The sequence below is a fragment of the Myxocyprinus asiaticus genome, chromosome 1 (assembly GCF_019703515.2).
Source record: "Myxocyprinus asiaticus isolate MX2 ecotype Aquarium Trade chromosome 1, UBuf_Myxa_2, whole genome shotgun sequence".
NCBI classification, from domain to species: domain Eukaryota; kingdom Metazoa; phylum Chordata; class Actinopteri; order Cypriniformes; family Catostomidae; genus Myxocyprinus; species Myxocyprinus asiaticus.
The window spans coordinates 1,312,815-1,326,930 of NC_059344.1; the positions used below are offsets into that span (position 1 = coordinate 1,312,815).

The window sequence follows — 14,116 nt, forward strand, 5'->3', positions numbered from 1 at the left end:
GGAAATTACTCCATTCCTGACAAAATCATAATATGTATTTATAATGGCGAATCCACTGTGAAATCCATCTTTAGTGCTGAAATTGCTTTCCCGTGATGCATCGGACCTAGAGAATGAAATACTGCATTAGACACTTGAAGGGGAAACATTTCTACCCCACCAGCTTCCAGGAACTTAGCTTGCATAAACCGATTAAGTCTTCATGAACCTTTCCAATGCAATGCTGCAAATGTCGATTCTCAGGCTTAAATGTTAGTTTAATGACTGTCAGATACTCCGTCTTTAGCGGAAGTCATTTTTGTTTTGTCCGACCTGTATGGTGGCTAATTAAGAAAGTAAGAAAGAAAGAGAAATAGCGTGAAATGGCTAGCGTGTAATTGAGGAAAGGCTGTTTGATGGTTTTTATTGTTATGATTGTAATTATTTTTGCTGCTCCATGTTTTTTTTTTTCTTCCTGCTGTACAGGAGCACTGCAGATCGAACAGAGTGAGGAATCGGACCAGGGGAAGTACGAATGCGTCGCAACCAACAATGACGGCACGCGTTATTCCGCACCTGCTAATCTATACGTCAGAGGTATGAATGACTTACGGTGGTAAACAAAAACAACAAAGAAACAAAAACTAGATGCAAAGTTGAAAAAAGCAAATTTGAATTTGAATCAAATCGGGCCAAAAAGCAGGGCAATTTTTGGGGTTTGGATTACTTTGGTTACTTGGTTTTCTAAGTACAAAATTTGTTGGATTGAGTTTCTGCCTGTTTAGTGTTGGTTTTATTTGTATTTTGTAGATTTTGATGTAACCTTTATTATGTGGATCTTTAAGAACTTGAATGCTTGTTGTGTACATAATATGACTGACCCTTAACCTAACAGGAATGATTTAACCTCTTTCCTTTCTACATCTGATAATTCAGTGTTCTGTTTTTGATTTTTTTAACAAACATTGATTAAACTTTGCATTAAAATGATAGATTTATTTATGTATTTTAACTTGATCATCTTGGTTTATAAGGCAAAAGTACACTGTATTCAATGCTTACAATATAAACTTGCTTTAATTCACTGTTTCTTATTGCAGTCTTTTAATTGATCAATAATGCAAAATATAAATTCTTCAATTAGGGGAACTTGTATGTCTCCTAGGAAGTAAACAAACAACAAAATAACAAGACAACAACATGCCATCAAAAGAACATAACTTTAGTTTTTAAGGATACATTATCATATTTTACACTTTTTGTTGTGTCTCTTGTAGTACTTCTTATTCCTAATTTTAATGTGCTGAAAGTTTCAATTAAAAAAAAAAACAACAACAGGATAATGGGCAAAACTCTATGTACCAATAATTTGTTTAGCTTAAAACTTTAATTACCTTAAAACTATATATATATATATATATATATATATTAAACCCTCATTTAAACACCCTCATCGATTGTATAAATATGAAGTATTGATTGATATTGATTTATGGTGGAACATTTGCCTTCAAAGTCATTTTATTTAAAGTTTAGGTGTTATAAACTGCCATAATAAAGTCAGATTAAAGAGGCGATGCAAGTCATTACACGTTTTTTATTTTATTTTATTTTCTTATAATGTATTCTGACAAATTGTTCACAATAAGACCAGGAACGTGCATTAAAGTAAATAGGGTCAATTCTGATTTAGACAATCGACTGCTAAAATATGTACCATCTTATGAACTTTTAGCTATACATTTTTAAATGCTGCACTGTAAATATTGTGTTCACTTTACTGCATCAAACAGTGAGCATAATCAGAAATGTTTTTAACATTTTTCACGCTCTTGGATTCATGCGCAGGTCCCAGTCATGCGGTTTACATGAACAACCAAATATGTTCTATACATGTTTGTCAGAATTAAGGGTGATTATAATATTGTAATTCATATGTGTAGTGTGTGATTCAAAACTGTAACATATTGCGATCTTTTACTCACTTGTTATTCAGTTTTTGGTGCTTTGAGCAACAAATGCTAAACTTCCTGCCTTACGTCACTATAGTGCCTTTGAAACGTAGATGTAAGCATAGGCATGTCATTGTCAGAAATAAGAAAAATAAAAAAAATATGTGAGGGAGTAGCGTACCTTAATTCCAGCGTGTTTATCATTAGACAAAGGATCTGTACATACATCCATACAAATTAAACAAGTTATAACCTTTTTTTTTTTTCTTAGCTTGTTCTGAGTTTGTGTGTTCATTGGCCTAGTTATATGAAAAATGTAACTTAAAATGTTGATTCTTGGAGTTACAACATCAGTATAGTATTATAACGTTCAATATTTTCAATACTTTAAATATCTCAGAATATGAAAGAAATAAATACAGTTAAATCTCCAGAGGAATGTAAATCAGAACCGCAGTAAATGCTGCTGCTGTGAAAACCCCATAACTGGACCTGTGTCAAATTGTTTAATGACAGCGCATTAAAAAACCTGTAAAATGCAGCATGCTTTTCTTTTCCTAGACATTATGTCTCTATCAGCAGTTCTCTGGCTTGAATGTGGCCTGTTTTACTCTTTCTGTGTTTCCCTTGTTTTTTCTCCTCATTTCATTTTGTTTCCGCATCAATTCCCACAATCCCTCAGAGCTGCGAGAAGGTTGGTGTGTTCTTTCTTTCTAACCATCTACAAACTCAGAAAAAAGCATACAAACGCTAGTGACAATTCCCAAGAGTACGAATAAACATGAATGTTGCTGCATTTCCGTCTATGAGTTTCAAATACTGCTTTTTGTTCCTTATGTTTTATGTTTTTGACAGTTTATTCTTTTCCCTTTGTTGTGGTATGAGCAAATGCCCCAGTTCTCCGCTGTACTGCTTGACCAAAAAGTGGTGCATGTTAGTCAGAATGCGCATCATTTGTCGGGGGGGGGGGGGGGGGGTTGCATGGTGGATTGGTCATGCTAGAGCTGTCTGTCTTAACCTACATGTCAGTGTTCCTGCTTCGTTACTTTAACAACACTGTGAAAAAATGTGCTTTCTTAACACACTCTCACATGATGACCTTGACCGCTGCAGAAACTGTGTTCTCATTCCGCTGGGTCGGATAAGATATGCTCCGTAGATCTGTGAGATCAGTTAATCATCATCTTGTGAAGAATATTTGCATGCATGCAGCATGCCGTTCTCAAGACTCGACAAATGTAATGGTATTCACGGGATGAAAAGGTGAAACATGTCTCCTGGAACCAAATTTCAATTGAAAATTAATTGTGATACAATTGGATATCTGTTTAAAATAATGAGAGATTTCATCTCTTGAGAAGCACGACATCTTGGTACAAATGCACACCATCAGTTGTCGTTCTTGTTCTTCCATTTCTTTTTGTAATGCGCAACATTGAGAATGTCCACCTGAAGATGCTCTAAAGGCCTTGAAGTCTTATAATTTATAATTTAATTATATTTATTGATCACACATTATACATTTGCACATATACAGTGAAATTCTTTTTTTTTTCACATATCCCAGCTAAGCTGGGTCAGAGTGCAGGGTCAGCCATGATAGGGTCAAGGGCCTTGCTCAAGGGCCCAACAGTGGCATCTTGGCGGTGCTGGGGCTTGAACCCCCGACCTTCTGATCAATAACCCAGAGCCTTAACCGCTGAGCCACCACTGTCACCTTAAACTCCTCAAAGAAAGTTTACTAAGGCTTCTGCTGTTGTCATTTTCATCAAAAATAGAAAAAGAAAGGGTAAGCATAAGTCTCACTTTGACAGACTTTTTACTATCGTAATAAAGTTATCTAGCTTATTCTGGCCACAAATTGCCCACTTAGACATAAAGAGACTGTCTGATCGACGTAAAACAATCACCCTCAGTTCGTGTTTATGTGATGTTAGGGACAGATAATTTAAAAAATGTAATAGAAGCCTGAGCATTGTAGAATATACTGTTTGGCTAATGGATATCTAGTTTACTTGCTACTTAGTGTCTGAGTCAAAATGTTTGAGAAGCTTTCAAAGATTCAGTGGCCAAAATTTTGCAAACTTTGTAAAAAGTCAACGACTAGTTCATCTTCAGAAATACTCATTATAGCAGTTTAGGTAAACTCTACTTTATTTCCTTGTGGATTTATGTATGCACCCTAAATCCCAGAAGTTGCGTGAAACCAGCCAATAGGATTGGAGCTTGTGATTTTGATTTGGAGATTGCGATAAGCAGTCTATTGATTTGTCATCTGAGGTTGAAACTATGGAAGCAGTAACACTGACATCACTTTAGTTATTTTGGACTGTTGAATCCCACCCCACCCTTCTACTGCCCCCTTAAACTCTCTTATGAGGTGCTGTTAGTGGCACATGGGATTCCCTGTCTGTCTCTCTCTTTCTCTCTCTCTCTGTCTTGGCAACTCCTGCTTTTAATAGCCCTGTTGATTTCCTGTCAACTGACTCTACTAGTCTGAAGACTCTATGCCGCTCCTCTCATCCATGCCCCTCCTCCCCTCTTTTCTCCTTTTCCCTACTCCTCTTCTCTCCTCCCCTCCTCCTCTTCGCTCCTCCCCTTCCCCTCCTCCTCTTCCCTCCACTTTTCTCTCCCCTTACATACTCCTTTCCCCTCTACCCTAACCCTCCCATCCTCTTTCCCCTTCCCCACTCCTCTTCTCACATTTCCTACTCCTCTTCACTCCTCTTCCCTTCCGTTCCCTTCCCGTCCCTCCCCTCCCCTCTTCTCCTCTCTTTTATCTCCTCTTCTCACTTTTACCCTCTGTCTCTTTGCTCCCCTCTCCTCTCCTCATCCTCTCCCCTCTTCTCATCTTCCCTCTTCCTTTCCACTCCCCTCCTCCTTTTCACTCCTCTCCCATGCCCTTCTCTCCTTTCCCCTTCTGCCCTCCTCCTCTCCTCTCCCTTCCCCTCTCCTTTTACCTCCCCTCCTCCCATTTCCTTCCTCTCCCCTCCCCTTCTGCTCTTCTCTCCACCCCCTCCTCCTTTTCTCCTTCTCCCCTGCCCTCTTCTCCTTTCCCCTTCTGCCCCCTCCTCTCCCTTCCCCATTCCTTTTCCCTCCCTTTCTCTTTGCTCCTCTATTCTCTCCTCTCCCCTCCTCATATTACCTACACTCCACCTTTTTTCTCTTCTCCCGTCCTCTCCTCTCCCCTTCCCTTCTGCCCCCTCCTCTCCCTTCCCCATTCCTTTTCCCTCCCCTTCTTCTCTTTGCTCCTCTATTCTCTCCTCTCCCCTCCTCATATTACCTACACTCCACCTTTTTTCTCTTCTCCCGTCCTCTCCTCTCCCCTTCCCTTCTGCCCCCTCCTCTCCCTTCCCCATTCCTTTTCCCTCCCCTTCTTCTCTTTGCTTCTCTATTCTCTCCTCTCCCCTCCTCATATTACCTACACTCCACCTTTTTTCTCTTCTCCCGTCCTCTCCTCTCCCCTTCCCTTCTGCCCTTCTCTTCTCTTCACTCCCCTCCTCTCCTTTCCCCATTTCTCTCACCTCACCTTCCTCCCTTCCCCTCATCTCCTCTCCTTTCCCCTCCTCTCTTGCCTACTCTTCTTTTGCCTCTCCTCCTCATCCCACCTCTCCCCTCATCCTCTCCTCTCCCCTACTCCTCTTCACTCTTCTCCCGTTTCCTTCTCTACTTTCCCCTCCTCTCTCCCCTCCTCCTCCTCTTTGCTGTTCTTCTTCATCTGTCCTCTCCCATGCCCTCCCTTCTCCTCCCATCCTCTTTTTGCTCCTCTCCCCTCCTCCTCTTCTCTCTTCCCCATCCCCTTCTCTCCTTTCCCCTCCTATCTCCCCTCCTCCTCTTTTCTCCGCTTCCTCTTCTTCCTCCCCTCTCCCCACCTCATCTTTGCTTCCCTTGTTTCTTCTTCTCTCTTCTCCCCTCCTCCTCTTCTCTCCCTTCCTCTTCACCTCTCCTCCTCTTTGTTTCTCTCCCTTCCTCCTCATCTCTCCTCTCCCATCCCTCCTCTCTCACCTCCCCTCCTCCTCTTTTCTCCTTTCTCCTCATCCTCCCCCTCCTCCCCTTTACTCATCTGCCCTCCCCCCTTCTCTCTTCTCTCTTCTCATCTCCTCCTTTCCCCTCCTCTCCATTCCCCTACTCTCTCCCCTTCTCTTCTCTCACATCCCATTTCCCCTGCCATCCTCCTCTTTGTTCCTCTCTCCTCTTCTTTCCTCTCCCCTCCCCTCTTCTTCTCTCCTCTTCCTCCAGTCCCCTCCTACTTTCCCCTCCCACACTCTCCTCTATCTTCTCATCCTCTCCACTCTCCTCTCCTTTCCACTCTCTCCCCATCCCTTCTCCTCTCTCATTCTTTCCTCTCTTCTTCATGTGTAACAAGAGTTGTGTTTGTTTGCATGACAGAGATTAAGGAATTACCCCCCCCCCCCATTTGCACTGAAGATTTATCTTTTGTTTATCTATTAGTTTGTTTACATTTTGGTTTCTATTTTTAATTTCAAATCTTTTCATTGTCATTAAATTTGTTTATTCACTGTTTTAAAACTGTTTTCATTGACACTTGTGTCCACTTTTGGAATGGCAGCCACAGACAGTCACAGCTGGTCTCTACCTGTGTCATATCGTTAGTTTAAAGGTACCCCTCTTATGGGGCCTGTCACTGTGTGTGTGATGTGGCAATGTGATTCGGCACATTCCTTCACATCAACTGGAAGAGAACGCAGCATCGAAGTTGTATAATCACACGCAACTCCTGCATGCTGTGGCCCTCCAGTTCCCTCATGTGCTGCAGTCTCTGTCACACGTCGGTCACCTGTGCATGTGCAACTGTCCAAGTCTGTTTCAGCTCTACTGTTGAACTCCTTCAGGGGTGAACCCAAATCTGTGTGTCTTCTATATGTGCAATAGTAGTGCAGTAATTTTACATTAATGTACCTGTTTCTTAATCAATTGAAACTATGTAATGTAATTATTAAATCAACAAAATCTCTGTTTGTTATTTTTTTTTTTGCTGTTAACTCTTAGCTGTAAAGTGATAGTTCACCCATAAATGTCTTCATTTACACACCCTTATGTTGTTCAAAATCTGTATGACTTTATCTCTTTTTTGAAGAATATTCTGGCCACTCTTTTCCATGTAGTTAAAGTGAATGAGGACTGGGGCTGTCAAGCTCCAAAAAAAAAAAAATAAATAAATAAAAAAAAACACCATAGGAGGATCAAAAAATTAGTCCATCAAACAGAACCAAAGATTATCACTAATAATCTTCCCCTCCAGTGAGCTGTTAAGCACTGAATCAGTTCGAACCATGAATGAATCATTCAGGTTTTGTGAACAGAATCAACCTTCATTGAACAGATTGGACTCAAAAAGAACAATTAATTCACAATACTAACATTGCCACTTCCCTCATGAACATGCCAAGAAAGTTACAGCAAATGCAAAGATTTCCCTTGGATTAAATTTAAATATCAGTTCGTTCCCCACACAATTGGTACTGTATGAATTCAGAAGACTTGCAATATGGTGCACAAGTCTTACGGACCACTTTTATTATGTTTTATGGTTCTTTTTTGACATCTTGGAACTTGACAGCCCTAGTTACCATTCGCTTTTATTATTTGGAAAAGAGTGGCAAGGATATTCTTCAAAAACTCACCTTTTGTTTTTCACATAAGAAAGAAAGTCATACAAGTTTGTAATGGCATAAAGGTGTGTACATTTTGATATTACTGTATATTGTATACTGGTGAACTATTTCTTTAAATGTTCCCAAATGTTTAGTCAACTCGCATCTGTACAGGACGTTACCGGTGATTGTGTTCTCTTGCAGTGCGACGAGTTCCGCCACGGTTCTCCATTCCCCCAACGGATAATGAAATCATGCCCGGGGGCAGTGTGAATATCACCTGTGTGGCGGTAGGGTCACCCATGCCCTACGTCAAATGGATGCTGGGGTCAGAAGATTTGACTCCTGAAGATGACATGCCCATAGGGCGAAACGTACTGGAACTTACTGACGTCCGGCAGTCGGCCAACTACACGTGTGTCGCCATGTCAACGCTGGGCGTTATAGAGGCGGTTGCACAAATCATGGTAAAAGGTGAGTAGATAACTCCATATTTAGCATTCCAACTGGTACCAAGCTGTTTTATCAGTGATGCTGTTATTTTATATGTCACATCACATTCTGCTGATTCTGCCACTCTCCACAAATACGATATCTACTTTAAAAGATAATGTATTTTTTAGTTATGTGCCGATACCGATATCAGAATTGGGTCCGATACTGGGATCACGTACTCGTACTCGTAAAAAGGCTCCGATACCAAAAAACAATACTATCTGACGTACGAATGTCATTGCATAAGCTTACAGTGCACAAATTAAATCCACGATATGTCCTAGTGTTATTATTAAACAGCAAAGGCTGCAATTTAATTAAATATATATATAATCTACATGGGCACATGCAGTTAGTTGATTAAATCGCTGCCTTTGGCAGTTTAAATTCAGTCACCAGCGATCTGCACTTCATCAGCTGTGAATCAAGAGATCATGAAGCAACATTGCTGGGTAAATCGTCAAAATATGAGTTACGTCAAAATAAGAGTTCCATTTAAATAGACAAAAATGTGACAGAAATATATCACTACTCTATAGTTATGTATTATTTACTATAATAATTGTATTATATTAAGCAATACCTCACATCTGTGATGCTCTGTTGTGCAGCTCTTTATTTGACAGTTAAAAAAAAAACAAAAAAAACTTCATATAATAAAATAATGCAATTGTATGTTGAAAATGACTGATAATTGTTCTATTTTCATTTAATGATTTTTTTTTTTTATTAATTTGTTTAGACACCCTTTAATGATAACATTGAATTAAACTATTAAATATGGAATTTGTGAAAGAAATTAAAAAGTAAAATGGATTTCATAGGCCATACGTCTTAACATACAGAGATGCTTCTTGTATGAAAAATAATCTACCCCTTAAAAATGCAAAATAATTCTTAGACAGCCTTTACATCTTATTTGAGTTACAACATCTGAAACCAATAAAGTTAGCAGTTTATCTCTCTCCCTTGGTTTTCTTTACAGTTATTATTTTGTATCTATTTATTTTAATTTTTTTCTGATTTTATATATATATTTTTTTTTTGTGTGTGTTTTTTTTAAACTGTAACATTAGAAAATAAAACTGGTATCAGTATAGGTATCGGCGAGTACTGAAAAGGAAATATTGGTACTCGTACTCGTTCTCAAAAAATAAATAAATAAATAAATAAAATAAAATGGTATTGGGACATCCCTAGTATTTTCCTTAGAAATGGTCAGTGAAAAGAGTTGGTGAATCTTCAGGAAATGTTGAATGTCAAAATCAGGAGGTCAAATTATTATTATATTTTTTTTTTTTTTATGAGCTGTTTTATTTTACATTAATTTTAAATGCAGTTCTGTTACCAAAATTATGGACATGCTGAAATAGTTTAAAAGTCTGATTGTTTTCAAACAATGAACATTAACCCCCCTCCAGATCTGATGTCACTTTGCTTAAATGAGTTCACATATACTATATAGTCTAGTCAAAAAGAGTTAATAGTGTTGACATATTATAAAGATGTATAATTTGTCAACACTGTGAACAATTTTGAACAGCACACTATATGGTAAATGTGAACTCATTTAAGCAAAGTAAAGTCAAACCCATGGGTGGGGTCAATGAGCATCAAAATAAAAATAAAATAAAAAATGTCACAATGTGTAACAGCTGGCTAGCTAATGTCTGTTTAATGATGAATGCTACATGGTCAAAAGTCAGATCTTAAACATCTTTTGATCTGAAGGCGTATGCTTAAATGTTTGAAATTAGTTTTGGAGACAAAAATATAATTGTGCCACCATATTCATTTATTTCATTATAAAACTAAATTTTAATAAACAAAATAATAAAAAAAAAGTTTTTGAAGTGGATGACTTGGACCAAATAATAAAGAAAAGCAGCCAATAAGTGCCCAACATAGATGGGAACTCCTTCAATACTGTTTAAAAAGCATCCCAGGGTGATACCTCAAGAAGTTGGTTGAGAAAATGTCAAGAGTACATGTCTGCAAATTCTAGGCAAAGGGTGACTACTTTGAAGATGCTAAAATATAACACAGTTTTGATTTATTTTGGATTTTGTTTAGTCACAACATAATTCCCATAGTTCCATTTATGTTATTCCACAGTTTTGATGACTTTATTATTATTCTCAAATGTGAAGAAACAAATTATAATAAAGAATGAGTAAGTGTTTCAAAACTTTTGACTGGTAGTGTATATTTCCAAAAAATATATTATCAGTGTTGAATGCTTCATGGTTTATGCTAGGGATGTGCAGAAAATCAAATTTCACTGACATTTAAATGAAAATTTTGAAGTCGACTAGTCTAAAAAGAAACCAACCTTCAGAAAACAGTAAAAAAAAAGTGTGTTTATGTGACCCATTTAAAATGCTTAATCTATTCCAAATCCGAAGCTAAATTCCACTGAAAAGGGGCATTTATCTGTGACGTGCTCGCCTTGAATTACGATCATTGTACATTAAATATAGAACATGACACGCATTCACTGAATCAACATTAGTGAATATTTAATAGACATATTTATTGAAAACAATTGAATGAATAGTGCAGGATCAATGGAGCAACAATTAAAAGCCTGTTCTAAACGGAAATCACCAATAAAAGTTACTGAACAAATTAAAACAGTCAGGACATTGTGGAAAATAATTAACAGGTAGACTAAGTCAAATCTATGAGAGAGAGAAAATGTGCTGAAAAGTTGCGTGTATTTCAGGACGTGCAGTCGTGCATTAACCCTTGATCTAATATGACAGCTGTTCGGTAAAGAACGTCAACCAATAACAGTTACGATGTAGAAAAAATAATAAAGTAGCTATAGGATAGAAAAAATATGCCTGTGATGTAGCCTACAGTAAACCTAATGTACTCTAAACATGACGTGCACACAGAATAACAGATAGTTTAACACGTTCAGCAGTCGGCACCTCGTTGAAATTAGCCTTCTTAATCAGCAGATGAAAAAAATGACATACCTAGTCTAAAACAGTTATTTTCTAGGCTACTTAAAAGCATAAATGTTTTGAGGAGTAAAATTAACACGTGGACATGGTCCGGTGAAAGACGGGACTTGACTCACCTGAGGCGTCTATCCTGCGCTTGATAAAGTCCGCTCAGCGGAAACATAACACAAGCATGCACAGATGTAAAGACTCAAATGTGAAAACATCCATAGGGACTTTCAAACATTTGGAAAGACGATTCCCGCACCACCGAAGTGATTTCATAACTACTTTGTTGAGTTTGCTTGTGTAGCGAGAGGATATTTTCCTGCACGCACCGCGAGAGAGAGAGGGAAGAAGCACACGCAGACTGAGGTGAAATTAAACTCTGTATCTGCTCCAGATATCCTCTTTTTAAATAATATTTGTACTATTAATCCTATTTAAAATGTGTCACATTAATATGACAGTAATTTAAGTGCAGCCTCTGTAAAAATATAAAGCCAAACGTAAATGTGTAAAAATGATGATCAGTTTAATGGGGGAAATATTAACCGACTAGTAATTCCAGTGTCGACTAGCAGCATCAGAACTGTTTAGTCGACTAGTCTCGCACATCACTAGTTAATGCTATAATTATATTTACCAAAAATGTATATAACAGTGTTGAAAGGTTAGGCTTGATGAATGCAGTCAACACAATTTGTGTAATAAATAATGTCACCTCTTGTGTATATTAATTTTAAATAATGTTACATTTTTGATAAGGCAGGAAATCATGCAGTAACAGGGTTAAACAAAAAATGTGGGACACAGTTAAATATTACTATATATATATATATATATACTATTAAATAATTATTATCCTTAAATAATTTAAAATATAATATATATAACAAATACAATAATTCAGATAATTAAAATGCATTACATTATTTTGGCAGATGAGTAAAACTTTGATTAGGCAATACCAAAAGTAGCTTTAGAAGGCAGTATATTGTTTTCATATCATTAAACGATATCATTGGCCTACAGTCCACAGCTATCGATTTTCCAATTGAATCTAACCGAGGCACATATACATTATAAGGGCTTTTCTAAGAACCTGTCTATGTACACGTGTCAGACGGACGCTGTTGCAGTGTCACACTTTGACAGCCCTAGTTTTATTATTATAAATGTTATGTTTTTTTATAAAAAAAGTATTTGATATGAATTTCAGTTGCTGGATACAGTTGAGAAGGCCTCTTAGATGGGGACAGACCAAAATTACTATTTGGGTAGCTGGGGTGGGGGTTGTTTGGGTATATCTGATGTGTTTAAAACTAGCTACTTGTCATGTTGTAAAATAAATGATCTAACATATCTAATAGTGCTCAAAAAAAGAAAAAGAATACATGGGATTTGTGCCTCTAACACTTTAAAAAAAGTAATGGGACACCAAAGTGGGAAGTGCCTCCTACTGTTAGCACACTTAAACACACTTGCAGCTGTTCCTTACCACACGCACACAAAACCTTTGTCTCCAGTAGACATAACAAAATCACATTAGTCATAATATGCCCCTAGAGACAGCATGCAAAGACTAAACATTATCTGTCCTATCTGCAGCCTCACCTAATGCGCTTTGAATTTAAGCAATAAATTACCGCCTGCGGAGTATTTAAGATGTGTTCTAAATAAACCGCACAGTCTTCTTTTTCTCTGGGGGGAGCGTGGTTTTCTGATTATCGCCGATGTGCAGTCAGTGCTCCAAACTCTTCTGCTGTACGACATTAGTGACAAACAGCACTGTATGTTTGGCAGAGCAGGACGACACTTTAACTTTCGGCTAGTATCCCTTAGGAAAAGGAACATGATCCATGAATGCTAATAACAAAACCTTATGATGCTGCTTAGCTTAGCAAAGCGACAACACACTCATCTAAGGAATTTTCTAGAAACCTGGAGTAAAGAAAATTAATAAAAGGTTATAAGTTGTGTTTGCTAACATATTGCTTTCATTCATGCCATTAAAACAAACATGAATTTAAAATTGACTCTAGTTACTTATATGTTCCCCCGTTTTTGCTGTGAACAACTTATCAGTGCATTTTATTCTGAAGGAAAACAATTATAATAGTATTTCATACTCGTTCCACCTCTGAAACAACTGTCCATTTCATATGATGTCACCAAGCCCTCTTGTTTTTTTAACCCCTTCCCTCCATTCTGGAGTAAAGAGTCGCTAAGTGAATTCAGATTTACTGATTCGAGTTCCCTTATTTTTGTTCAGCTTTACCGAAACCACCAGGTGTACCCCAGGTAACAGAGCGCACGGCGACAAGCATCACACTGACATGGGATTCTGGTAATCCCGAGCCTGTTTCCTATTACATCATCCAACACAAGCCCAAAAACACAGAGGACACTTATAAAGAAATTGACGGTGTTGCAACCACGCGATATAGCGTAGGTGGGCTTAGCCCTTACTCGGACTACGAGTTTAGAGTAGTTGCCATAAACAACATTGGACGCGGGCCTCCCAGTGAAGCCATCGAGGCCAAAACAGCGGAGCAGGCGCCGAGTACCGCCCCGAGGCAAGTCAGAGGGCGAATGCTAAGCGCCACGACTGCCATCATCCACTGGGATGAACCAGAAGAAGCCAATGGACAGATTACGGGCTACAGGGTTTACTACACCACCGATCCAAGCCAACATGTCAACCAATGGGAGAAACAGATTGTTAGGACTTCCAACTTCCTTACCATACCAGGCCTGACGCCAAATAAGACTTACTACATCAGAGTCCTGGCCTTTACCTCGGTAGGAGACGGACCTCTCTCATCAGATTTACAGATCATCGCCAAAACCGGAGGTGAGTGTCGGGTTTGTTTTTAGAAAGAGTGTCTAATCTATTTTAATATTTTAGACTTGGCGAGTTTTGGTTTTGTGGCAAGTTCTTAAGTTGCAGTTGTGAGCAGCTAAAAGTTTAGTTGTTTATAAATGTTGATACATATGTCCGGCATGGACTCAAGATCATAAATGGCAAATTTGGCGAGAACTGACCTAAACTGTAAGAGTAGTGGAAAAAAACAGTTAACTAGGTGATCGCTAGGTGGCACTGTCCCTTGGGTCACCATAT

General features: G+C 38.3%; 1 protein-coding gene across 49 annotated transcripts in view; it reads left to right on the forward strand.

Moving 5' to 3' along the window:
- The window catches only part of LOC127441315 (receptor-type tyrosine-protein phosphatase delta-like), a 157,078-nt gene that overhangs the window by 67,210 nt on the left and 75,752 nt on the right, over window positions 1–14,116 (forward strand). For all 49 annotated transcript variants that reach the window (XM_051698611.1, XM_051698700.1, XM_051698630.1 and 46 more), the window contains 3 exons: window positions 466–576; window positions 7,751–8,020; window positions 13,268–13,849. In XM_051698611.1, the coding sequence (XP_051554571.1) occupies window positions 466–576; window positions 7,751–8,020; window positions 13,268–13,849 (963 nt within the window). The remainder of the gene's footprint in view (window positions 1–465; window positions 577–7,750; window positions 8,021–13,267; window positions 13,850–14,116) is intronic.